We start from the raw sequence: 26,960 nt of genomic DNA, 5'->3' as shown, positions 1-26,960 counted from the left end.
CAAAGCTTCATGCCATTTAATTCCTTTCATGCAGGATGGCTTTTCTGGGAGCAACAGTAAAAAAAAAATCATTACCTAGGGAACAGTGCATGAACTTGGCATCCCTGTATTGGAATGCACTTCGCTCAGGGACAGAGTCATGCTTCTGCACATAAACCGAATTGAGAATTTCCTGCTTTGGCGTTTAACCAAGCAACAGGACGGGCTTTATGTTCTCTTTTTTCCCCAGGACATTCCCCTCCTCTTTTTTTCCCCCTATGTAAGAACAGAGGAATAAAGAAGAAAACAGCTTCACCCTTCAGGAGTCCACAACTCTCCAGACTGTCTATATAAGCTGTCCATATTATGTGCAAGCCCCATCATCTGATCCAAGGGAGTGGGAGACCCTAGGACTCCAAGAACGTTTGGATACAAATGCCAGTGAAGGAACATTCAAGGAGGACATGAGAACGAGCCTCTTCCTGCCACCCTGGCAGTTTTTCTTCATACTTGGGAGGCAAGTTGCCTTTCAATTTCAGCAGGATCAGCTTCACATGTGCTTTAAAGAGGCTGAACAGACTGCAACAGCCTAGGCTCACAACCAACATAAGCAGGTCCTGCTGGAACATTCGAGAGGCACTTTACTGAAGGAGAGCAAAGAACAAAGTCTGGTTCCCACCCAGGTGATGAACCACTTGAAGAAACTCTCAAGATACAATTAATAAAAATTTTTACATCCCATCCTCTCCCTCTTTCAAAAGAAAATTGCACACACCCCAGCAATTCCCTTTCAGGCAGAAACCTACCCTTGAAGTTTTCAATCACGGTTTAAAAAAAATATCACTACCAACCAAAAGCAAAGGACTGAATGTTTGCAATGATATATAAACCTCCACCACAGCATCCACTGACAGTCCCAAATCACATTAAGCACAGACTTCATAGTCAAATAAAATGAATTCCTAAAAAGCAGGCTGTAAGAAAGGAAATCCACTTTGCACAGAGATGATCTTTACTCTGTGTGTGGGTGGGCACGTGTGTACAGACCATGCCTGAACTACAGCTAAGACAAACACTACCATAGCATGCAGGGGACTGAAAACTAATTTCCAACCAAAAAAATTGCACAGTCAAGAGTTTATCCTGAACCAGTAAAGCCCTTCAGGAAAACACTTCTACAGAGACTCTGGAAACAACATTGTTTCTTTCTATTCATGGCAGTATTTTTCCTCTAACATCCCCTTTGGCCTGTTCCCTCCCAAAAGCATTAGACAGGAGTTCAGCACAATCAGCACTGAAGACGACGGTCCAGCCGCCTGTTCTGCTTTTCCATTCCTGTGACACCACTTACCATCTGCTGGATCCTGTGAAAGGTTTTCCCATGGAAACTGAAGGCCTGTTCAAACAAGACCTTATCTTCCACTGTCCACTCATCTGGGAATGGAGTAAAGTTTGGCAGATCTGCCAAAGACTTCTCGATGTTGTGCTTGTGCCAAAACAGCATCCCAAGGGCCTAGAAATAACAAGGACACCAAGGGGACAATTCTAATCACAAGAAACGTTATTATATGCATGCAAAGGGAGAGCTACAGCATTTTTCTCAGGCAACACGTTAGACATAATTTTAATTCTCAGCTGCGTCAGATACTTTTCTGTGTGCAAGAAACCTGGAATCTGACCCCGCCCTGCTAGGCTGTGAAGACCAACTTGAAGTTTATCCAAACCACATAGGTAGTAATGTAATAAGAGAGTAGCAACAGAAAGGGGGGAGAAGAAAATTGAAGAAATGACTCCCACTTTACTGATCATGGTATGCACAGGACAGCTAAGCAAAGACTTGGGAAGACTACCTAAAAAACAGGCTGGACTAAAGGAAGCTTCTTGCCAGTGCTTAACTCCCTTCATTTCCTGCACAATTAGGACGATGGTTTAGTTGACTGGGGGTTTTTATGGTTGTTTAGGGGGCTCCTTCTGAGGGGAGGGGGAAAAAGGAGAGAGGATGAGGGAAGAACTGGAAGAAGGAAACGCATAGAGCATGCACAACCTTGACTTGCTGCTGAGATATCCCTGGCCCGAAGGAGGAACAAATCTCACTCATTTTGGGGGCTGCTCATTTGTTCCCTTGAAAGACGCCTTGTTTCACTCTTACAGTCTCTGGTTCTCAGTTCCAAAGACAAAGTGCATGTGCTGCGCTTCACCACCTGCAAACTGTCCTCCTCCTGCCATCTCTGAGACACTCGCTCACAGCCACCCTTCTCCCAGGGGTGCATAGCCCCTGTGCGTTATGACACATCACTACATCTGGCACGCCAGCGATCACCGCAAGTCATTTTGGGAAGACCTGACTCTGCAGAGCTAGAAACCAGCCTTTCGCAATGCCTGTAAAGTGAAAACAATCCCTAACATGCTGAGTAAAACATCAGAGTAACCTGCTCGTCATATGCAAACTCAGCTCGGGTTTCGCAGCCAGTTACCCTCATCTAGTAGTTTCACCCTGGCTGCTCAGAGCTACAAAATCCCTCCAAATTCGGGGTTTCCCCATTATGCTTTGCTATGCAAAAAGCAGTTCCTTTATGGGATCTTGCTCCGCTGAGGTTCTGCAGACAGTATACATATAAATATTAGTTTTATCCATGATTTTGTCCTGACCCTACTGGCCTCTCAATGCTGCCCAGGCAGCCTCTCCTCCCTTTTGCCACCATGCAGAACAAGAAGTAGTCTTGGTTGCTGCACAGTCACTTGAGATGTCACAGGAGCCACACGGCCACTTATCTCCATCCACTCTGGCAAGCATGGGGCCAAAGAAACTATTTTGCAGTCACGAAGGACTGAGTTTTCTCTCCCCTGCCATTGCTTTCAGCTTCAGATACAAGCTGTACCAAATATCCCTGTGAGAAAGCAAGGGAAGAACAAGGAGGGAGACATTTTGGGAGGGCAGGGTAGCATTAAATACCACTAAGGTGCTAGCGAGGGCTGAGGGGACAGCTGCTTACACAAAGCAAAAGGTAAATAAAAAGGTTTCGTTATAGGCTTGTTTAACAGGAGAGCAGTATTTCTGCTCCACCCCATACTGTCCTAGGAGAGCTCTGCACTTATACACAAGTGAGTACACAGCTTTTCCAGCCTCCTTTGTCCCAGGGTGTCTGACACAGGCTGGCAGGAGCGCACAGCTCACGGCCAGACTTGCTGTAGTGCTCCCAAAAGCCTGTGACTGCTATGGCACAGCACGACAACCTACAGCCGTTTGCAACACCAGCTGAAGCGGGCTTGCCCTGCCAGAGCTCGCTGGCCTGCCGGAGCCTGCCCTTTGCCTGCCCTCGAGCTGGCAAGGCTGCAGGGACTCCCACCAGCACAGCCCCGAGCCTCCAGCCATCATCGGACAGCAGCAAAATCAACAACGGGGCACTCGGCCACAGGCAAGGGGAGAGAAAGGACAGAGATACGGGAGCCACACGCAGCGCAGATGCAGCCAGCTGGACGGGAAAGCCGCTGGGCAGAGGAGCACCAGCATGCACCCCAGCTGCCCTGCCAGACAGCTCGTCACTCCCTTCAACAAACTGGCACGTCTTAATCTGCAAAGGTAGGTTCTGGGCAGGGGGCACAGATGGAAGAATGGGAATCTCTGTGCAATGACTATCAGACAAGCCACCTGCACAGGGGTCCAAAGAGACCGGTTGTCAGGCGGATGCATGCGTGGGAAGGGGCTGGCTCGGCCAGCAAAGCCCAGAGACGGTGGCCAAATGCTGCAGTGAGCTCTGACTGGCTTCCAGGGAGTCCGTATCAGCTTGTCCACAGTTACCCAGCCAACAGCAACTCTGATGATACAGGCTGAAGAGAGAGTGTCCCTTGGTGACACAACAAATCATCCTGAGTTGAAAGCCTTGACACTTGTCCCTATAATACAAAATGAGTACGTGCCTTCCAGAGCAATACAAGATAGATCCTTTCCAGTTATTTCCTGGAAGTGCCTAGCTTAGCTGTCTAGGAAATCTCAAAGGACCTGGGAAACACGTTTAACTCCAGAGTATTATGTGACGGTGCTACAGAAGGAATGAGAAAATTTTTAGAAGGAGAGACATTTTTACAAGTTGCTCAGCCACTTTACATCCTGGTATGGTGAGTCCCATAACTTCTATTTCTGTACACAGAGGAGGGGAGAAAAATGGGGAGAAAGACTTGGAGGGATGACTCTATTTCCAATGTTAAAATGAATGCAAAACTCTGTTAGCCAAATATAAGTTTTTCAAAGTACAAGAATTCAGTGGTTTTTTAAAAATCACAAGCTTCATTTTGATCAGTCTTCCAGATCAGTCTGTGCTCTCCAAACAACACTTCTCCACTAAAATAATGAAACCCATTTTTATTACCAAGACCATCTCTTTTGGCAAATATTACCCACAATATCCAGTACTAGGATATACCCATCTCAACTGAAGTGAGCTACCATCCTTATTTTCATGTAAGTTCACAGCCTTTTGGTGCCTTCATCTTCCTTTTATTGCTGTTTTCTGCTCTTAGAAACTATAAGTATCAAGTCTGATCATTCCTGATTTTGCTAGAAATTTTGCTGGCTATCTCAATTTCAATGCTCTTGTTCCACAAGAGGTCTTTTTGAGCATGAGCATCAACCACTGAAAGTCTGACTCAAAGATGGAAGCAGAGTCATTTAAATAGAAACTCTTGCCCATCCAAATCATTGTTTTCTATGCTCATGGCCTTTGCCTGAACAATTTCATAAACTTTCACGTTTTCATAGAATCCCTTTGTAGAGACAGTACATAATTTGCCAATACAGTAAGTCATGAGATTGCCCGCCTTCCCTTTCCGGGCAAGTATTAGTGCATAAGGAAACTCCACAGAATTCAGAAAAGCTTCCCAGGCAGAGGTCTACTCATCTCCCCAGATGAGTGTTGAATCTATGTTAGTTAACACAGGGAAGATTAGTACACAGTCCTAGACCATGTGGAGTAAAGGAGAGGTCTTCTCCTCAGACGAGGCTAAAGGCACTGGCTAACCTCAGGGACAGCTGGTGAAGTCATCCACTGCTACTGCACCAACATCTGAGGTGCTCATCTATGAAATGCAAAGTGATTTGCAGCACAGTTTTAAGGTAAATAACCATGGATATTGGTTTGCCTCAGAAAACCATATGATGGTTCAATAGCTCATTAATAACTGCCAATACATCCATGAAGCAGAGATGGAGCAGTCAACTGGAAACCGCAATGCAATCAGGCAGCTGTCCAAAGACAAGCCAATCTTTTTAACATTGTTTAGGTGTTCTGAAAGTGTTCAAGAGGTAGTCACCATAGGAAGCATAATACTCATGGCTAAACTCTGTTAGAAAGTACAATGGTTTTGTTTTTCTTCTTTTGACTCTTGATGTAAAACTAGAGGTGAACTCCATATCCCCAGAGCACAGGTTACTATTAGGAACAGTCAGTTTTGGGAGAAGTAGGAGAGGAGAAAACACAGACAGTACAGAAGGGAAGAAGCAGTTCTAGGCAGTCACTTTAAGTCATGTTTTAATACCTGCTGAAAAAGATTTTAAAATAAAGTAAGTATTCAAAGGGTTGTTACCTGCTCCATATTGTATCCATGCTTCTCTTTAGCAATGGCAATATATTCGTCCACTGAAAAACAAAGAGAAGGCATAAGAGCATTTCATGTAACCACCTCATCTCCTCTTCCCTTCCCCTTTCCAGTCTAAAACCCAGTCCTGCAGCTCTGACTTCAGTCATGGTCACTGCATCCTCCACAGAGAGCTCTCATGAATAGCTGTTGTTTCCAACAATTCAGGAAAGGAAGGAAACAAAAGAAAACCAACAGTCACCAGACAAACAACCACATATTTTCCTTAACAAGCCTAAATGATGCATGATATCCAATCCAGTTCCAGTACTTCTGAAACATGGCATATAATATTTCAGAACTTGTTCAAAGCTATAGACACGAATCTCAGCTATTAGGTTGTGTTTTTTTTTTAAATCCCCCAAAGCAGTTGTTTTCTTAAGAACAAAAATCCCCAGACACAATCCATACCTTCCAATACTGCCAGACTCCTAGTGTTGCACAACCACTCCAGATATCTTGGCAAATTTTTCAGCCCTTATGCCTCAGCAATTTTCATCTTGGACCAAACCCCACCTCCATGTATTATTAGGCCCCCATGAGCTTTTAACCTTTACAATGTGAAGATGACCTGAGGAGTTATATTTTGTATAGATGGGACTAAAACCCAAATGTCTCTTTCAGTATGAGTGACTGAGCTTACGTTATATGCAACAGCACCGATTTGAGAGGGCTGGATCAAAGTCAGTACCAGTGGTGGCATTCTGAAGTCTGTGCCCTTGTGCTTGGTCATTATGAAATGCACTGTAATGATAACACCCTTGAAAAAAATACAAGCTAAAAGGTGAAACTCCCACTTCACCTAATGGTGTGGAAGGTGCTGGAAGCATTGGTTGCTTGTAGGATCCCCAACATGCAAGTACCCTGAAAGACTTAGAACTGGTACACGCAGCCAGAATTCTCATTCTTCTACAAATCTTGGACTTCAAGACATGTCACTTAGCAATGAACTCACAAATCATTCCCCCTTCCTTCTCTGCAGATAGGGAGGGATGCAAGCAAATTCCTGTGCTGAGCACCCAACTTATGGAGAGCATGCGCAGCGCCTCCAGAAGGAAATGGTTCTGTGTGCACTGCAGCTAAGGAAGCCACATTTCCCACAGTCTGGGCCTCACGATTAACTTCAGCTCTCAAGCGTGCTTCTCCCATGTTTTCTGCCTTTATAAGAACTCTCGCATGGAGTCTCTGGTGTCTAACAGCACGGCATTTCTTAAAGCCTTTCCTTCAAGCTGGGACGCTCCTCAATTCTTCCTTCAGCTGAGCAAACTAAGCAATGAACTCAAAAGGTATTGGGAAAATGGAGAGGATAGATCAGAAAATGCACAGCAGGAGAGCACCAGCCCCTTATTTTCAGCTTGTCATCAATACAAAGAAATTAAATCTAGGTACTTAAAGTAGACCTCTCATCTTACTAGACAATATGGCATGTGATATCAACGCTGGCCCTTCGTTTGGAAAGGAGGTGCATTAGTTAATTTTCACAAAAAGGTGTTGCAAAAAAGGGCTTTGTTAAGTGCATGGAAAAGTCCACAAGAATAATAATACAGCCACATGTTGTGGCAGGAGAAGAGCATGCAGTAAATACAGGCACAGTTCCACGTTAGCAAGGACACTCCATGAGGTTCTCGCTCTTCCAAGCTCCCACCTGCACACAATGGGGACTCCCAGGGGGCTGACAAACCTGTTTGTTGGACCACGTTCTGGATACATTCAGTAAAAGCTCTATTAGCTCTTTGGAGAAAGGTGTAGCCACAACCATTCATTTGCACCACAGCAGCACAAACGCATCTGCCTCTCCAAGTCAACAAATTGTTTCTAAGGACCATGCTGAACTCAGACGAAAACCACCCCTTCTTGCAAACAACCTTTTCTTGCACAAGGCAAACATAATAAAATAGTTGCACAGACAGTGGAGGTGATGACGACAGCAACAGAAATTTCTTAGGCTGAAATCACTGCATTGCCTAATAGAACATCCTGAGGATTACCAAAGGGTAGGAACCTTGGAAATCAGCTTTGCCATGGGAAAAAAAAAAAAAAAAAAAAACCACCCAAACCAACTTGCAAAACCACACCCCAAGGGGAGAACATGATCCAGGAGGACCACACAGGGGAAATGGGGACAGAGAAGGGAACTGCCTCCTCCCTACACACCATTCCTTCCCTCCACATGCCAAACAGGGCGGGGAACATCAGTAGGATATGGGCAGAAGAGTGTCTTCAGATGCTTCCAGACTTTATAACCACACCAAAAACAAAGGCTGTCAAGAAACCTTAAGTGCAGTATTTTCCTGTACTTCAGCTAAATGCTCTCGGCTTCCTTAGGACAGGTATTGCACATGCAGTGTTATATATTTTGTCTGAGGGGGAGGTGAAGGAAGGGGGAGGGAAAGGAGTTGTATTCTCTGAAGTCCAAGGCTGAATTAAGCTCTTGAATGCTAAGTACTGCTGCATTAACTAGCTCGCTTTCACTGTGGAAAGATCTACAGTTCCTGATTTGACTTCAGCATCTTGTCCTTTAATACATACAGAGAAGAGATGAGGTCGTTCTCCTTTCCAGCATATTACCTTTCTTATGCCAGATACTATAAGCAATGAAAACATACTTCCTCCCCCTTGCTCCCCACTCCCCCCAAAAAATCATTATAGCATTTTCTCTCCTAACTGAGCAAGAACATTAGCAAGGTCCCCACATATGAATATCAATAGGATTTCTCTTGAATCAAGTCGATACACCACAGAGCCAAACAGTAGACCATGAGTGATCAGACACCATGAAAGGAGGCAGGATGCTTTTCTTGTAACGGTGGGGTCTGTAACACCCCAGTGTTACACCTCATTGTTACAGTGGAGGAAGAGAAAAGAAAAATAAGAAAAAGGCAATAAAGCAGTAAACAGACCACGAGCACACAGCAATGCTCCTTCTTTACACTGAAAGAGTGTTTGTGGATGAAGGAAGGACAAGGAGTACACCGTCATACTCTACTCTTGGCTTGTTCCCTGCCTACTTACTGACAATCTAGCCCATTCTGCTTGTCATTTCTTGGCTAATTGCGGGCTCACTCGCTCTGATGCTTGCACCATCTGAGAGGTATGACAGTCCCTTGAGCAATCCTTCTGATTGCTCTTTCTTTACCATCCCCCTCCATATGAAGTGAACAAGAAAGAGCATGGCACCAGCTGAGTCACAGGATCCCTTTAGCCTGTCATACCAGCAGAGCCTGGAATTGCCACAAGCTTAAGGCTTCGCATGCCACACCAGATAAATAAGTGCCCTCTTCCATCTCTGCCTTCCCCATGCACCTCTAGCAAGCCCATGGCAGCAGGCACGTGAAATTCTGCTCCACTGCGTTTCAGTGGCATTCAGTCAAGCTCAGCATGTAACCCAGCAATCTGTTTAGACATCAGAGTTCGGAACCAGAGGAGCCTGGGGCAGAGCCCTGCTTACACCAGAAGAGACAGTTTGCCAGCATGGCTCTTAGCCGCTTTCCAGAAGAGAATAAGCAAGAGCAGCAAAGCGATCCCATCCCGTTTCCCCCAGCATAAACTACACCACCACCACCCTCTACCAGCATAACTTTTCCCCAAACAGGGCAAACAAGAGCATCCTCCCCTCTCATCCAACTCATTTCTCTATACCAGAAAGATATTTTGGCACAGATCAGGCCAAAAAGACAACAATACCTGAATAGAGACAGTCGTGTGACACAGGAGATCCATTGCTCCTGTGAAGGCTCTTGTTGCTACTAGAAACTGGATGGGGGGAGGGACGGAAAACAGAATCATAAACTGGTATTTCTTTACCTATTTGGCTACATTTCTTCTCTTGCATGCATTTTTAGCTGTGTGGGGGTGAGCAGGACCCCCCTGTCTGCCCCACATCCAAAATGGAGTGAGCACTGGCCCAAAGAGCCCCTTCTTACAGCCAGTCATGCTCAGGAAGGCAGAAGTAGCACAAAAGGTGGGGACACAAAGGGAACAGAGCCCCACATATGCATTGTCACCAGCAGAGAGGAGCACAGAGTGTTCAGATGCTAAAAAACACCTCTTCCTAATACAAGAAGTGAGGTCTACAATGAGATGACCAAAGGACCCTGGGTGTAGCACTAACACAGCCAAAGAGACAAGGGAAATGGAAGGGGGTGGGAAAGGAAACAGAGAAAGATGCTTCCCCCTCTGCCATCTAGAGAGGAGAGTTTCTGACCAAAATGGTGCCGTCAACCCCCTGAATTTTGTGGTCTTGTTTCCAGCCATCTTTCTCATATACCCTTTTCTTCTGCTAACCATCTTCCTGTAAGAATTCCTCACTAGAGGCAAAAGAAGGGGGACCCTCTTGGCTGACAGAGGGAAGGAGAGACAAGAGCAAACAACTGCATTGCTGATTTTCAGTCCCGCATCCTAGAACAGTGAATTGAGAGATGTAAAACAGGAGCATTAATTTCAGGGGGGTGGGAAAACTCTGAAAAGAGAAATGCCTGGAAGCAACGACTCCCCTCATCACCATTTGATCAGATTAAATGATCTCTCTGAGTGGATCTTTCAGAAGAATTTCTCCCCCTTGCCCAAACTGCTTCTTAATGACCCCACAAGCATCACATCATGTTTAGTGGACTTAGTGACCCCAAGGAGGGTTTGCAGCAGAAGCGAGTGTGCTAAAGCCTATAGAAAGCAACAGGAATGCAGAGGTAGAGCTGTTGCTGCAACCTCAGTTCACCCCTATTACTGGGGTACTGCAGGAGCTCTGAACACTTTGCATATTACGTGATGCCATACGCTGACAGAACGGGGTGAAATGAGGACAAAAGCAGCAGCCTTCACAGCCTCAGTAATGTGCTTCACAGGGTTTCATCAATGCTGGAACCTGTGAGGAATTCTGGATATTGCTGTACATCTCCCCCTCCCCTCCATCTCCCTTGAGAACAGAGAAAAAAAAAAAGTCAAGACCCAGAACAAATCAATGTTATATAAAGAAAATAAGGAGCATAGATTAGACACATACATGTGAAATTCTTCCAAATTTCAAAACACAATTATGATGGTACACAAACAACTAAGCACAGTTTTTGCCTTGGCTATAAAAATGAGCAGCTGCATTGCCGTCCCACCGCCCTTGCAGCATTGGTGGAACAATCCTGCCACCTCGTGGTCCCAGCACAGGAAAGGAAGCTGCAAAAAGCACAAGAGTTTGGACAACAAGTGTCTCACTAAAGCCAGCTGCAACAGGAGGTGGGGGGAGCAGGAGCAGGCAGAGATCAAAGCGAGGTGGCTCGACCACTTTTTCTGCGCAGCATCACTTAAAAGAAAATAAACCCCACCTATTTAAAAGGGCCTTCTGCCTTAGAAAAGCTATTTCCATTTCTTGGCAAGATGTGATGTGTGTCAGAGGCAGGAGAGGAGCAGAGAGCCAGAGCACAGCCATGTTTTGTGCCCTGTACTGCACCCACCTGGGCAGGCATACAGCCTCCTTTAACACTGTTTCTAGGATCAGAGTGTTAGTTACACAGACACAAAGGCTACTTAAAAAGCACTTCATGCAACTGAAGGCATGAGAAGATTTAGGCCTCAAGTCCATTGCATCTGCAGCAGGTGAGGGAAATGTCTGGATGCAACTGCAAGGCAAAGGAAAACCAACCTTACCTGGAGAAGCTTACTTGAATAGGAGCAAGAGAAAATCCCGTGCAGCAGGGCAGGGTACCTTGAGTCACAGGACTCCACAGTATATCTCAACCTCCCACCCACTTACCTCCCTGTAGCTCAGATTTTACTTGTATGTCATCTGTTGTCCACGTACTAAGGACCACAGGGTGCCACTGCATTAGAAGTCTCCTTTGGCAGCAGGACCAGTTTAAGCACCCCTAGCCTCCAGCCACCTCTTCCCACCTGGGAGCACAAACATTTGCCTGGACCCTCAAGGCACCAGACTGGGAAACTGTTCCGCCTGAAAAACAACCAACCCTCTCCTGCTGCGTTAGCTCCCTCACCCAAGTGGCAGTAAAGCCATACAACCACTGAGTGGTGGTGGCTGAAAGTATGCAGACGCTCTCACGTACCAGGAGGGGCAGTCCCAGACCCTCCTATTGCCAGCCCTAGCTACGCAGGCTGCCCCCTTCTCTTGCATTAGCTCTGGAGCCACTCAAGGCACTGAACAGCTGACCACCACCAAAGCAGCATACTATCCATAAAATAGTTTTACACTTTTTATATGGTTATATACCATATAAAAATGACTTTGCTGGAAGGTTACACAAGCCTGAGAAGAGACGAGCCCTCCTAGTTCCAGCAAGGGATGAGACTGGCTCAGCCAAAAGTGCAACTCACTCCTTGCCCCGGCACAGCACAGTGGCAGGGATGAGCAGGCAGGCAGGAACAGGCATGGCTATGTAAACCAGCACTGGTGAGGAAAGAGTTGCTCATGGAACCAGACCTGGAGCCTGGAAACTGCAGGCTCAGAGAGCATAACACAAGGAATAAAATGGAGTGCCCCACTGCTGGAAGATTTATCCCTTTAAAAGCCCTGATACCTACCAAAAGCTTCCTTTCTCACACAAAGGCAACCAGTCCCCACCCAAGCAGTGCACACTAATAAGCTAGAAAAGAAACACCGAATTTCCTCTCCCCCCTTTTTTTAATTATTATTATTTTTAATACTGCTTTTTGCATGGCCTGCATCTAAGGGCAAGTCCAAAGTTGAAACTCCAGTGATGATTAAAGACCTGACTCATCTGCCGTTAGATTTTGCTATACCAGCAAGAAGGCTGTACTGCAGACACAGGTGTACTGACAAATCTAGCGTAGTTTTTGTAGCTTGGCAAAACTATTTTAAACTGTTTAGCAGGAAAGGCCTTTTGCTAATAGACACGTGTTACTTTTAAAGCTTTTACCAACATATGCTCATTCCTAAAGTTGCACCCTCATCTGACACTATCACATCAAGACAAGGTTCAACACACTGTGTATATGTGTGGGGCGATGTATTAATGAGGATTACCATAAGGAAAGCCAGCCAGCTGATGCTCTCTTGCTCTCTGCTGCTGTTCTCCCTCAAAAGGCCATGTGGATGCCCATTGTAAGGACATCCATGGAGGACCCTCTGGGAAGAAAGACTGCTTCTTACACGTCCATCACATTTAACCTTCAGTCAGAAATTTGCTCCACCGTAGCACTGAACGCCACTTTACTGGAGGAATGGCACAGGTTTCAGTATCTACAGAACCCTAGGTACCACGAGCCCACATGTCTCCATATGTACCACAGAGGAGAAAAGGACAAGGGAGATCTGACAGGGCAGTAGCAAAGAGGAAACACTACCTCTGGGACCTAGCACAGAATAGGCAGAGCCACATCAGGTCACCCAGAGACCTAATCTGTGACCATATGGTATCTGAGCACGGCTATCATTCAGCAGTGCAAACCTGATCCTAAATCGGACACAGGCACTGGGACTGTATTAAATATAACTAGCCAGAGCACTTGATACTGGGTTTGGAGCCCATGTAAGAACATAAAATGAGCACACATTAGCTTTTGGCAGGGAGGGAATACTCGTTCCCACATATGACCTTCCAAGACATAGACAGGAAGTTACAGACAGGATAAATGCACAGAGCACGCGCCCGAACAACAAAGTGAGTTTATAGCAGAACAGCTCTTTGCATTATTCAGCACCGTGCTCTCAATTCAGTCCGAGAAGCCCTAAAGCCAGATTTATTCTGCTGTCGAACCATGGCTTGAGTTAACTCTACTGAGAGTTTATAGCCTTGGATTATATACTTCAGCTACAGGCAGCAACATGCCCAAGCAATGCAAGTAGCAGCATTATCAATACAGCTGTGACAAGGGGTAGAATATTTAAAATATTATTTGATCAGACGGTTCAATGCAGGAGATGGTAACTTGGATTAGAAGAAACCTCCCTCGCACAGATTTTCTTATGGAAATTACTATTTTTTGCACTCCTTGAGAATGCCTGATCCAGTGCATCCTTTCCAAAAGCCAGATTCACTAATTCCAAAAAAAATACAGTTTGACACACACTGATGATAGAGTCAGTATGGGAGACCACAGATTCAGACTACTAGCAGTCTGATACAAGGCTTTGGTACCTTATCTAGGAACATTCTCAGTTCTTCATCCACGTCATGCTATATATGCTGAAATTCTTGATCTGCAAAATAGTCAGCACAGACTACCATAAAGCTTGGTTGAGCAACCTTCTGTCAACCAGCTTCAGAAGCCACCAAGGAATATCCAGACTCAAAGCCCTCTAAAGAGGGTGAAACCTTCCACAAGATCCATTTTCTACCCTCCAAAAGATTTTGAAAGCTCCTGTCTAAAACCAGAACTGTTATATTCCCCATTGTAGTAGGAACGCAAACTAATAAAAGCACTGTATCAGAGCCAGGCTTCCTAATCAGCATGGGTAACTCCACCTCCCCATGACACATGGTCTTTGTGTAGCATGAGAGCACACACACAAGGGGTGTGTGGGAGCAGAATAGCCATCAGGTTAAATTACAGCTCATTATTATTGGTAACAACAATAAAGCCTGTGACAAGAGAGTAGAAGCCATGCTGACCCCCTTTATAATGGATACAAAAGCAAAAGAAATGATCAATTTGTCCCCTAGCTACCTCCTTGAAGGATGTCACTTGGACAGAAAGGAAGCATCGGGCAAGCCAGCAGGCAGTGAAAGGAAGGAGACGAGTCGGAGTCACACAGAGGAGTTGCCCTTGGCAGACATGCCGCGAGCCAGGAGCTGCTCGTGGAGGGGAGAGGGCCTCCAGCTGTAATTGCCCACACCAGCCCCTCAGCAGCTAGAACAGGAGGACCCCATGATCCTGAATGGCGAGTGGTCAGGTCACAAAAGCACTATTTACTAATTCAGTTATTTTTTGCAGCCAGCCCCCTCACTTCCAAACCCAGCTATATGAGTAACAGAATAGTCTCAGCAACCCAGGCGGCCTCTGCACTCATGAACAAGTTGCATGAAACTTGCTTCCAGCAAAATTAGATGAAGAATGATAGGGACTAAGTGACAGCAGCTTGATGTTGGAGGGGAGCTAATCCTTCAGTTGTATTTTCTGAAGTATTACTGAAATGCTTTTGTTCCTTCCACATCTACAGTTAAAAACCTATTTTCAGATGTTTGGGGCTGGCCCCTTCTGAGAAGGCAAGGGCCTTCCCACAACTCCATTCCTTGCACTGCTGCACCTGGGTGCTAAGAATAAAAAAATTAAGTCTCAAACTTGCTTTGAAAGACTCCATTTTCCTCACTTTCACATCAGCAGGATGTGAGCAAGTTAGCGGGAAGCAGAACAATGGCAACAAGACAAACAATTCCAATGCACACAGTGCTGCACAACCTAAAGAGAACAGCTTATCTCAAGAGCGGTCATGACTCTGCCCCCCAGCTGTCTGCCCCATCCCTCTCCTGAAAGTTCCTAGTCCTGCTTCCTGCAAGAACAGTTTGGCTGCTTGATAAGCAGCTCCTTAATCTCTTAATAAGGCAGGCCATGAACTAAGGCAACATAAACAAGTGCCTACTACACGTTAAGGTGCAGTGGTTCATGAAATTCCTGGTACCTTACCCCACACAACATGAGAACCTGGGCAATAAATAGAGGTTTAGGTGAAGAGCCCTTTCTCCACTGGAGATCCGAAGCTACCTATGGACAAACTTATACAGATTGCGCTACTGTAGGCAGGCCAGCCTTTGGGAAATACTAACACTCAATACATCCATTCTTGCACTTGTTTACTTCCTACAGGTCTGAAACCAAAGAGGCGCAAAGAAATGTTTTTGACGCCTCCAAGTAGTCCATGCAGAAAAACAGCAAGCTTACACAGCCAGATCTTGGACAACATAATCTTTACAGTAGCCTCTAAACCAAAGTATTAGTGTTATGTTGACAGATATTAAGGTATTCAAAAATACATAAAATTAAGTCAATTTAGAAAAAAAACAACGTACAGATTCACACAGCACATGCTAAAACATGGATTACATACAGGCCCTCAGCCTTCAAGGCTGATCCTAAGAGACTGAGCGGAAAAGCTTAAGATAAACCAGTGTCACTAACTAGATCCTGGAGTATCAGTGGTAGGTGGTCACGGCTTTTAGCCAGGATTTAGAAGGCTAGTCCTTACTGAGAAGTTATGTATCACTCCTAATCCTTGCAGTGCTAGAAAATTCACTACTACCCTACCATGATACAAATCTGCATGAGAAGCACATGATCGGGAAAGTAACTTAACATGGAGTGCAAAAATAAGAGTACAGGAAAAATAACTAGTGGGAGCGGTTCCTAATTAGAGCAAATAATGCCACAGTAAACACATTATGGCGAGGGAAGCTCTGGCACATGTCCTTGAGAAAGCCTAGCTGCTCTGCCTCCTGCACTAGCACCTCTGTAAAGGTCACACTCAGTAGCACATGAACTCATCACAGCGAGCTGTTGTGGCCATGACCTCCTCAAGCATTCCTCAGTGGAGGACATATCCCACAAGAGCTCCTCCCTGCCTGTGCACAGCTCCCATCACATCCCTATAAACATGCACTTATTGGTGCATTTGCTGACTAACCTTGCTGTAAGGAAAAAAAAAAAATTTTTTTAAATAGTTACCCTCCAGTTCCCTGATCCTTCTTATTTTTCCCTCACAGCTACAGTAAGAGACAAGAGGTCAGGAAAAAAGAGTGAGTCCTCTGAAATGCTCCGAGCTTGCTGTTCCCACCAAGACCAGCAAGACTGGAGCACACTCAGCCTGTCCCAGGGCTGGGTCCAAGCAGCACAAAGTAGCTGCAGCCTGCTAGTTCTCGCCATACTGGTCCTACAACTCACACAGCGCCTATCAGGCTGGCTAAGACTGCTCCCAAACGTATTTCAGATCAAGGCTCACTGCCAGGGTAACTCTTAACACAGCTATCATCACTCCATTACATCCACATCATCTTGTCTCTAAACTTCTCCTATGAAAAAAGCTTCTTCCTAGCACCAGCACTAGTTCAATCCCCGCAGCAGCAACAGTAGTGGCAGCCAGCATTTTCAAACTGGGTCATCTCGACACGTTCGGAGGCCTGTTTCACACTGCAGTAAAAAGCAGGAACAAACAGGTGGCAGGAGAGAACAAGGCACATGAAACTGGTGACTGCCTGCCCGCCGCCCGCCGCCCACCCCCCCCCAGCACAGCAGCAAAAATTCCTCCAGGATAACACAGCTACCTTAGATAAGACATCCTTTTCCCGGATACTCTCCAACACATCCTCTCCTTCAGGTTTTTTTGTGTTTTTAAAACAAAACAAGACACACCACAATCCACTCTACCTTGGGTGAAATCCATCCGAAACACACACCTTAGTCCTTTCAAACTAAATTGCTTTCCTGGTTCCAATACAAACCACTGCTGTGAAAGGGTTAAAATCTCATCTTAATTTAAATATGCATTCAGGATCCAGAAATATCAACCTGCAGCAATAATGATGAAAGAGCTGCTCTGAGATTTCCACACAGCATTGCAACAGCAACTAGCACAGCAGATGACAAACAAAGGGGAAACTGCAGCTAAGTTTGAGGCAACTCAGCCATTTCTGGGATACACCCATAGCCTTTGAAGCCTAGTATCTTCTTTCTGCTGTTCGCAATATTGCTACTATAAGCATCGAAAGTTGCCTCAGCTAAAATGAAACACTGCATCCCTTCACCTTTTGAAGATTTTCTGAAGTGCAGCAACTGCAGCTGCTGGGAGAAGTGGCCATGACTATTATTTCTACAGCTAAACTCAAGCAGAATCTTAAATTAAACACCAGTTCTCATTTCTGAATTCATGGAGTTGTATTCTTCAGCCACTGTATTTGCATCCAAGCTTCACAGCTGCCAGGTTCACTGCATAATATGAAATTTGGATTAGGGATAAACATAAACCCAATTCTGCTTTTCCATTAATCCTTTTTGCTGTCACTGGGACAGCCAACAAACTGGTATTTCTAGGGAGGGAGCACGTACAGACAGCAAGATCATAAGTTTGGTTTTTTTGCTATCTTCACTTGAGTGACAAAAGGTAAGCACGACAGTTATAACTTCAGGCGACAGTTATAACCCCTGAAGTCCACCCCTCAGAGACGTGGAAGTCTTGGCTCTACCTGGCAGCTATTTTTTAATGCTAACACTTTTCCTACTACCAAAAAACCACCTCAACAAAAAAAAAAAAACCTCAGACACAAACAAGCAGAAAAACCCCAAACAAGAAAAGCACAATACATACACTCCTTTCAAAACCTCCCACGGCACTTAGCCAGACACAAAAAAAAAAAAAGTATAAGCTCAGCTAAGAGTTCAACAATGGTTTTTTCTCTCTGGTGGCAAAGCCTAAGCAGCTCCCACTCTCCCATCCCTGACCAAGGTGGCTGCCCTCTCACTGACTGCCAATGCAACCTTTTCTGGGATTGTCTTATAAACCAGGTCACAGAACGATAGGGGTTGGAGGGGAGAGGGGACCAAAAATAAAACCACAATTCCAACCGTTTCAAGGATCCTGTTTACAGCATGATGGAGAGGAGGAACTTAAAAGCAGCTTTGCTGATGCTGAATACACACTCGACTACATCCTCTCCCTCAGTGCTGCTGCCTGGGGAGGGGTGACTTTGTGCCGGGGAGGGGGTGGCTCTCGAGTACCTCTGTAGCATTAATCCCTTCCATTTTAAATGCATCCTGTTAAATAGGGGCTTCATTTTCTAAAGAGAAGATTTTAAGATCAACACTTTCCCTAGTCTACTCTCTCCCATTTGTGGTTTTCCACTCACATTTATTTATTGCTAGGGCACCCTACACCCCAAGGAAAATGAGAACTGATGATGATAGTTGATGGAGTTGTATGTCCACAGAATTCACAGACCAAAATAAGTGAGCTGAGGGGGAAAGGATATGTCCAAGCAGAAGCCCTTATTAAAACAGCTATGGCTCAGCTACACACCGAAAACGGAGACTTCCCACACAAAAGCATGATCAGACACACTCAGCAACCTGAGAAGACAAACATTTTCCTGTCCTCTACTCTGGCAGTCATTTTAAGTTAGAAAATTCAGACAGAGGTGATTTCCAAGCTTCTTTAACATCCCCTTTAAAAGAGAAACTGAAGAATAATCATAGCCTGTTCTATACAAAGATTACCCCTTGAACAACAGCTGGAGACAGACTCTGGCCACTTAAACCTGCAACCTGCCCTCAGAAATTTTGGGATTCACCTCACCTTTACAACAGAGGACAGCTACCAAAACTCACTCTCACCCAAAGAAGGCTGTTGACACACTAATGACCAGGACACACTTACAGACTTGGTTGGGACATAGGCTTTTGACATCCTGAATGCCAACTCATAGCTTCTTAGGGTGGAGCACCCTTGCTCCACTCTCCCAAACCGTTACCCAGCCTGTGGCACAGTTAACTAAACCTTGCCCATCCAGACACCACAGGGTTAATATCTTTAGTAACCATAGCAACCAGCACTTCTTCCTCCATCAGAGCCTCAGCTGGTACATTGCTGCCTTGCCAGCATCAGGTTTTGCAGCACATTTAGGGGCCCCTCTCTTTCCCCCAGCCACCGGGTTTAGCGAAGCACATCACAAGGATGTTGGAGGAGCACTCACTGCTTCACCTAATTCTGGCGTTCCTCTGTCCCCATATCCCCTGGGCACTTTTGCGTCCCCTCTGTAGGGGGAAGGAGGCTGTCTAAATTCTCTCCAAGTGCACCAAGGCAGGCATAATGTAAAGCAGGAAGCCAGCTGCAGCCTCACAGGAAGAGATGCCACGGGGTAACACAGGGAGGGACTGGTGAGCATCCAAAGTTGGCATGCCAATCAACCATCAGGTCAAACAGAAAGCACCGCAAGACTAAGGGACCCAGCTGCCATCCACGACCCGCTATCCCATGGGTATTAGGGACAGCGCCTGCCTCTTCAGTGAGGCCCAATAAACTGCAAATCCACTGGAGACACCCACCAAGACATCAGTGAGAAACCAAAATTCCCATCTAGCGGCACACATGTTTTCAGGAAGAGAGCAGAAAAATGACTTTCAAAACAGAGGTTATCACTAGCAAAACAACACATCTTTCTCCTCTTGTAGTTCACCTTTGAACTGCAGATGCATAAAAGCAATCACCACATCCTATCCTCTTGCCAGGTTTCCATCCCTCACTCCTGGGCAGCTGCAGCATGCCAGCACTTGCTCATTTCTAAACCAACCCAATGTCATTTTTATGGTTCCACCCATTGGTGTACTTGGCACAGAGAGAGACACTGCTGTTTTATTAATAGCTTCACGCTGGCCCAGCTCTATCCTGTGCAGGGTTTCCACAGCATCGTTACAATGCATTTTTCACCATTTCCCCCCTCCTTCCCTGCGTGCCACTCAGAGCAGGTGCCTGTCTTCCACCTAGCTGTTCCTGCTCCTCAATGTCACCTTGCTCAAGACCTCACTCTTCCACCTCTCTCCCTGTCTCCTTCCCCCACCCTCTGTGACCAAGTCCCAGCACAGCCAGAACAGTTGCCCTCCGTGGCACCAAGTTCTGAGAGCGCCTCTCAGGAGTCTCATTTTGAGAGCAAGCTCTTTGTAAGAGGTGCGATACCAGCCACAGCACGAGGGGTATTTGGAGCAGAGCTGGAAGGGGAGCACAGTTATTTTAAGTCCAAATGTTCAGTTACTGCACAATGACAATTCTTTCTTTCTTCTTCAAAAGAGACAGGACAAACTTCTAGATTTGGGCTAACTTTGTGAACTACTCACTAATGGTGGCAACTACTATGCAAGTGACCTCTCAAAGGCAGAAGCCTGGCAGTAGATATAGAACACGCTGGCAGCATTCCACTGTGGTATTAATATGGGCAAGGCAGTAAGTGGTTTGTACCCAGGATTAATGGTCCACAAGGCACAAGATAAAAAAAAAGTGATCAATGCGCCAACACATACTTTTGTTTGTTTTAATCTTCTCTACCATATCCATCATTTCATGGCATCCAGGCAAAAGGTTTCTCCAGCGTGATTAAAACATTGCTCCAGCATATAGGCTGCATGGGACCCAAACAAGCTTTAACTAATTGTATGAGCCTGGAGCATCAGGTATGCAGATATCCATCAGGTCTTGGCTGACACACTGGTCTTTCCAGGATTCGTTTCAGCAGCTTACAGAGGACCCTCCCATAACCTCCACCAGTTTGGCCAGCCCTCTGCCAAACCCATCAGCGTGCATTGCTCTGAGCATTGTCATAGATCTGTTCACAGTGTTTTGTAGCACAGATTCACCTTTAACCTTCCAAGAGTTTCACTGATTGCACAGAACTGTCCTGCTCACAAGAGCTACCAGTTTACTCCAAGCTGGCAGCTAACGTGTGCTGCACTAACTTCTGTCTTCACGTTGAACCCCAGCCACAGGAACAGAGAAGAGTCCTGTGACTTTTAAAGAGTTCACCACAAGAACAGGCACAGGATGGATTAAAGGCTTTGGAGTACAAATGAAAGTAACTAGACACAGGTACCAACACGCTGCTGATTGGAAGGATTCGTTCACCCACACTTCAACCTGAACAGCAACATTAAGAATGGATGTGCTAGCTAGGATTCATAGTACTTACAGCCCAAGGGGCTACACCAACCTCCTGGAGACCACAGCTTCTTCCACTTGCCATTTCACACTGCCAATGATTCCTCCCACCAAGGATAACACACAAGTCACAAAAATCCATGGTTTAAAAAAAGGCATCGAGAAACAGAGAATCCGTCTTTTCCCTGGATAACTTCCAATAGTCAATCACAAAAAAAACCCCCACACATTCAAGCATTTCATTCCAGTCCATGTGGACTTATTTTGTAGCCATTTATTTGTATTATGCATGTCTCTTACTATGTCAAAATTTCCCTTTGAGAAAGTAATTGACAATAGTCCCCTTTCAGTCTCTTTTCAGTAAGCTAAACAGATGGAGTCTGCTTCGTCTACAGTTTCCAAAACATTTCAGTAGCTCCCATCGCCATCATTTTCTCAGTTTTTCAACACTAAAGCCACTATTCTGAGGTTCATTTTCCTGAATGCTGCTGGGTGCAGGGGCAGCAAACTGTTCCAGTGACTACCTCACACTCTTTACACCCATGTCATCCATTGGGTCAAGCAGGACACTGGGAAGCTTTGTCAAATTACCTGCCCACTATGTCCCCAATTGCTCTCCAAGCCACTTCTTTCCAAACATCAGCCTTGATGCAGAAGATAAGGCCAGAGCTTTCAGTACTGAGATCCATAATGCTGCAGCTGGGTCATTAAGAGCCCACTGCGTTGGCATCAGTCCAAGTTAGGAAAAGACCCAAAGCACTCTACAAGACTATCGGTAGCATTCATTTTATTTACCATCCTGTCAGTCTATGGCTCACCCTCAATTTCTCTCCACAGCAATTCCATATCAATTCCCATATCACTGATGGAAATGTTGATCATCATCAGTCCTTTTACACATCCCCACGGACCCCATTTAATTAGGATTCACTATCAACAATGCCAAGACTTGTCAGTGAACTCAGGAGTAGCTGAAGAGACCTCCTGTCCCCTGATGTTCTTTGTTCATAAACCATAAAACAGATTAGAGAACTCTGCTTGTAATACTTTTACTAAGTGCTCTACAGCCAGTGCAGAGCGCTGGTGTTTCGGAGAGGTTCCCATCTTTTGAAAGGAAGGGGGATTGAATCAGACTCTCATGCAGTAGCAAATCAATGCCTAACAGCTGGCTGACTACATTAGAGCTGTAAAGTTGTTTCTACCAATCAATCCATTTCTAGTCTCAAAAAGAACAAAAGGCAGCTACCTTCAGCAGGATTTGTTTTTCACAGTTCATTTTTAAGTAATGCCAGGTAGAGACAGGAATAACTCATACCTTTCGGTAGCATCAGCTCAAATTGACACAAGACAAAGCAATGACCAACCAGCCCACTCCTACCCTGTTCTCTCATTCCCTGCACAGCTGCCCTCTTCCCATCTGCTGGAGTTTTCCTGCCACCCCAAGGTCCCCTCAACTACGTCTCCCAATGCTCCTTTGTTGTTTTTTTATACTACTACTAGATGCTGAATTTCATAACTCCATCCCTCTATATCAATTAGGCGCCTGGGAGATATTTTGTGTGTCATGTATGGTGCAAGAGCATCATACTTCTCTCCCCCAAAGACCATATGAAATATTTATTATTTTTTTTTTTGTATCTTTTTTGGAAGGTGAAGTCACTGATCAGCCTACACTCTTACTAAAATTTTGAATCTTTTGAGAAATTTCTTCTTGCCCTCTTCTTATATTCATATTGTTTTCCCCAACTTTTTTATTGTACCAGCAACAGTCAACTGCCACTTAGTTTTTATTCATCAATGTCATACTACATTTTTAATTACCTCTTAGGTTCATGACACCTTCTTAGCAGATATTGTATCCTTTTAATGCTCTATAATATCCTTGCATATTTTTGTGCCAATTGCCACAGAATATTCAGTCACAGATTATTTTACTTAGTTCCACATATCTTCACTCCTTTTCCTCCTCTATTCTGTCTTCCCTCTCCAAGAAACCTGTTTGCTATCAGGCAGGAGTTAAATTTTGCAAAGCTGAGCTGAGATTCAAAAGACTCTCAGACTTGAGAGGCAGCTACAGGAATCCTCTGTGTCACAGATGACCCATGAACAGTCATTCCTTTTGGTGGAGGCAACAGTTTCTTGCTCTTAGACCTTTTTAGAGGTTTCTACCTGCAGATAACTGTCAAATGTATCCCTCTCCTCATCAGTCTTATTTAGTTCAGTATCCAATAGCCAGCAGGGAGCAGACAAGACACCACTGGTAGGAGAGAAGGCAGACATGATCCTTGCAAAGCCCTTTTTATCTGTAGATCACAGTACCATCATCCTTCTGTAATTTAAGGGGCAACTTGCTCAGTGGAACAAATGCCCCAGGGCAGAGCCCAGCCCTTTCATGACAGAGCCAGTTTGTGCACAATCTCTGCTGCCTTAATTTGCAAATGCCACTACATCCTCACAAGTGTCTTGTGATGCATCTTAGCCCTTTGGTCTAGGGGAAAACCAGGTATAACTTAATAGTGCCATCACAAACAACTGCAGAGGAACAGGAATGCAAGATTCTTATTCTTGGTCCCAGAATCAGAAAGGGAAGAAAAAAGGTATGAGCACAAAATCAAAAATAGTTCCTTTCAGCTCCCTCCCCCAAAAGCACTTAGGTTTAGTTACTGCATTCAAACAGCAGCCCTTTAATCAAGGAGTCCTACTTATTCATGAGGACAACTGTAGCTAGACAAACCTTTCAAACACTAGTTCTGCCATCTGGCAGCAGCACTGAGACTTGTTCCCAGACACACACAGAGGGCTGGTAATTGCCCTCACGTGGAATTCCAAGGCAGTGCAATTGTTCAGGCATTTAAACCTCCATGGGCTCCAGATGCAGATTTTATTTCTGTCTTTGTGGGAAAAACATACTACTAATTACCATATATTCTCCCCCCAAATACTTCTCATTTTGCTCTCCCCAGTTATTTCTGTCGTCTTCTACAGCACCAGTAGCAAAAAAGCAGATCGTGTAGGCCCGTGGACAAATATCTTAAAGAATTCATACCAAGGAAGAAAATGTGTCACATTTCTCCTGCTTTCCCTGCCTCTGTGGATTTGACGCTCTGAGCAGCTGCCCAGTGGGGAACAAAGCTCTTCTGGGGAATTGCTTTGTAGGCTTTTTTTTTTTTTCAAATTAATTTCAAATCATAATGGAAAGGTCACAGACATAACCTCTCTACTAAAGTAGCAACTTTGCATTCTTGAAGTGATACATGTAAGGGAAGGGGGGAATAAAAGTATTTGAAGAGACTTACATTTTGCTTCAGACAGATTCTGGTTAGGTGACCAGACCAGCATGCCAAGATTCTCTCTCTCCTGACTTCGCCTTGCGAGTTTGGCTTAAGAGAAAACAGATACACACCAAGTTACAGAGAAAGTCATTTCAGATGCAAAATGGATACAAAAGTGACTTATCACACATCTGCAGCTTTTAATCAAGATACAAAACCCATCTGCAGTGTTAAAACCCCATCTTCCCATTCAGACCTGAGGCTTTTCCTTGTTTCTTCAATGCATCACCCCCTATATAACATGACAGATACCGCACACTCACTCTTTCATGCAGTACACTAAGAAGCATATGTTAGATCTAAATTAAAAGTTAATTAATGTTTCTCTTCCAGCATACTTGATTATTTTTCTTCCAGCCATCATTAAATGAAAAAGGGAGGAGCTAGGCTCAGGCAGCAGGCTCCAAGCCCTTGACATCATGAGACTGTACTGTGCAGCCAGATTAACACTTCAGGGTAGACACACGCATGAACCTCCCAGACTTCGCTTCTGAGCGCCTCCTCCCCTGCCCCAGCAGCCCTTCTATGCCTCCATTCCCATACAGACAGAAATGCCTGCCCAGGTGGCACTGGGTGCCCCAGGTCAGAATCAGGTCCTCTGCTCAACTGCTCCAGAGAAATTCTTGTGCATTCACACCCACGCTGTGTACATGCACCCACGCTCAGAAAGCAAGTCCGTTTTTAACCAACTTAACATCTGGCTGGCATGAGAGCTCAAAGTCTCAAGTGAAGAACACAGCTGCATGTAGTTTGAAAGAGCAGCCTCAAGCTAAGGTACATTTCAACAGCAAGTTCTTGTGAATCTGCTGTTGTTCGGTCACAAGCAGTCAAAAGAGGAGTAGGACAAGAAGAGAAAGAAACTCGCTCCGTTGAGTCAGCACGCACACAGTCAGCTCAACTACCCGCCCTGGCCGAGAGAAACTTGCAGGTCTTGTTATGAACGAGTGCCTACAGTACTACTTCCACTACAAAACGTCACATAACGCTGAAGTTTTATGCAAGATTTCAACACAATGCTATTTTCTCTGCGCTGTGCAATTAGACATATAGCCACCACTTCATGATGCATTAAACAAACAGGTCAGAAAAGATCTAGTAACACCATTACATTACAATGCTATGAACACTCATGGTTTGACTACTGTTTTTAACCTGAAATCTGCTCAGCTAAGAACAGTCAGGGTTTAGACGACAAAAATATTTTAAAATTAAATTTAAAGCACAAATAGCATGTATTAAAAATAACTAGTTGTCAGCAACATATTTACATTGAACTAAATTTTTTTCATGACAAACACTAATGATTATATTTCACACAGTTTTTGTTTTTTTTTAAATAAGGTTAGCAACTGCACATACAAGATATTTTGCGCACTGTGCACATTCATTACTTTCTACACTAGGCAGAAAAACAGGAGTGAGAAGAGACAACAACAGCCTCTGGTGGCAAGAGATGGGGGGTGGAGACCAGGTCTATACACAGAACACAAAGGGTGTCTGAACTTAAAACTACAACTTCACAAAAAAAAAAGTCTTGTAACACTGGGGATTAAATTTTACTTTCTCCCTCATTTCAAGTCTAGGTCCGGAATGCAAAGAAAGAGGCAACCTTAAGCCTCCCCTTTATCAAATTTTGCTGCTCACTCTCCCTATCCAGGATGGTCTGTCCTACTGAAGTCTAGCACAGGGTTAAAAATGCAGAAAGAAAAAAAAGTCTCTCTCCTCACTTTGCATTACACTGAAAAGCACATTCTCATCCCATAAAAATACTCAAAGACAGAAATCATCAGTCAGGTCTCCAGGAAGCTAAACACTTTTCACCCAAATCCCAACGCACCCCCAGTAACCCACCACAGTTCAGGAGCGTGATGCCAAAATTCTGCCAGTGAGGCTTAACACTAGGCAAATTGTCAGCCTGGCTTAACCACAGTCTCACTCGCTGAACTGGCAAAACCCTCCTAACTCAGGAAAAGGGAAAAGTTTTCTCCTAGTTTAGCAGGCTGAACCTCCTCCTCCCTGACACGTCAGGCGCACATCCCAGCTCGGCTGTCCCTTTCAGGAGCAAAGCGCCACTAACTCAGCTCACCCACAGTAAGGTGCGTGAAGTTTCACCTCCCACAGTTAAAACCCCAAGTTAGGCTTTGGGGCATTGCAGAGGGAGCGCCACAGCCTTCCTGGCTGTGAACTGCAGCAAGCCCTGTGAGGTAACAACCAGTGCAGGGAGGTACTGCAGGACTTCATGGCACCCAAGCAGGGTTGGTGAAACGTGTTCCTCATCCTCCATCACAGGTCCCCATCCAGGCTCCCAGGACCTCCCTTTGCAAAGGGAGTGCCTGGGTTAGGAGCTACCTCCTTCCAGCCCCACGTCCCCTCCCTATGAGGCAGGGTAAACCACTCCCTGGGCCTCACACCCAGAACAAGAACAC

General features: G+C 45.2%; 1 protein-coding gene across 1 annotated transcript in view; it reads right to left on the bottom strand.

Moving 5' to 3' along the window:
• The window catches only part of RCOR1 (REST corepressor 1), an 85,568-nt gene that overhangs the window by 17,448 nt on the left and 41,160 nt on the right, over window positions 1-26,960 (bottom strand). Inside the window, exons 3-5 of the mRNA XM_050897752.1 lie at window positions 24,499-24,582; window positions 5,560-5,612; window positions 1,331-1,492 (exon numbers count right to left, since the gene is read on the bottom strand). Of these exons, the coding sequence (XP_050753709.1) occupies window positions 1,331-1,492; window positions 5,560-5,612; window positions 24,499-24,582 (299 nt within the window). The remainder of the gene's footprint in view (window positions 1-1,330; window positions 1,493-5,559; window positions 5,613-24,498; window positions 24,583-26,960) is intronic.

Source organism: Gymnogyps californianus, chromosome 5, assembly GCF_018139145.2.
Source record: "Gymnogyps californianus isolate 813 chromosome 5, ASM1813914v2, whole genome shotgun sequence".
Taxonomy (NCBI): Eukaryota; Metazoa; Chordata; class Aves; order Accipitriformes; family Cathartidae; genus Gymnogyps; species Gymnogyps californianus.
This window is presented reverse-complemented; position numbering and strand designations above follow the sequence as displayed.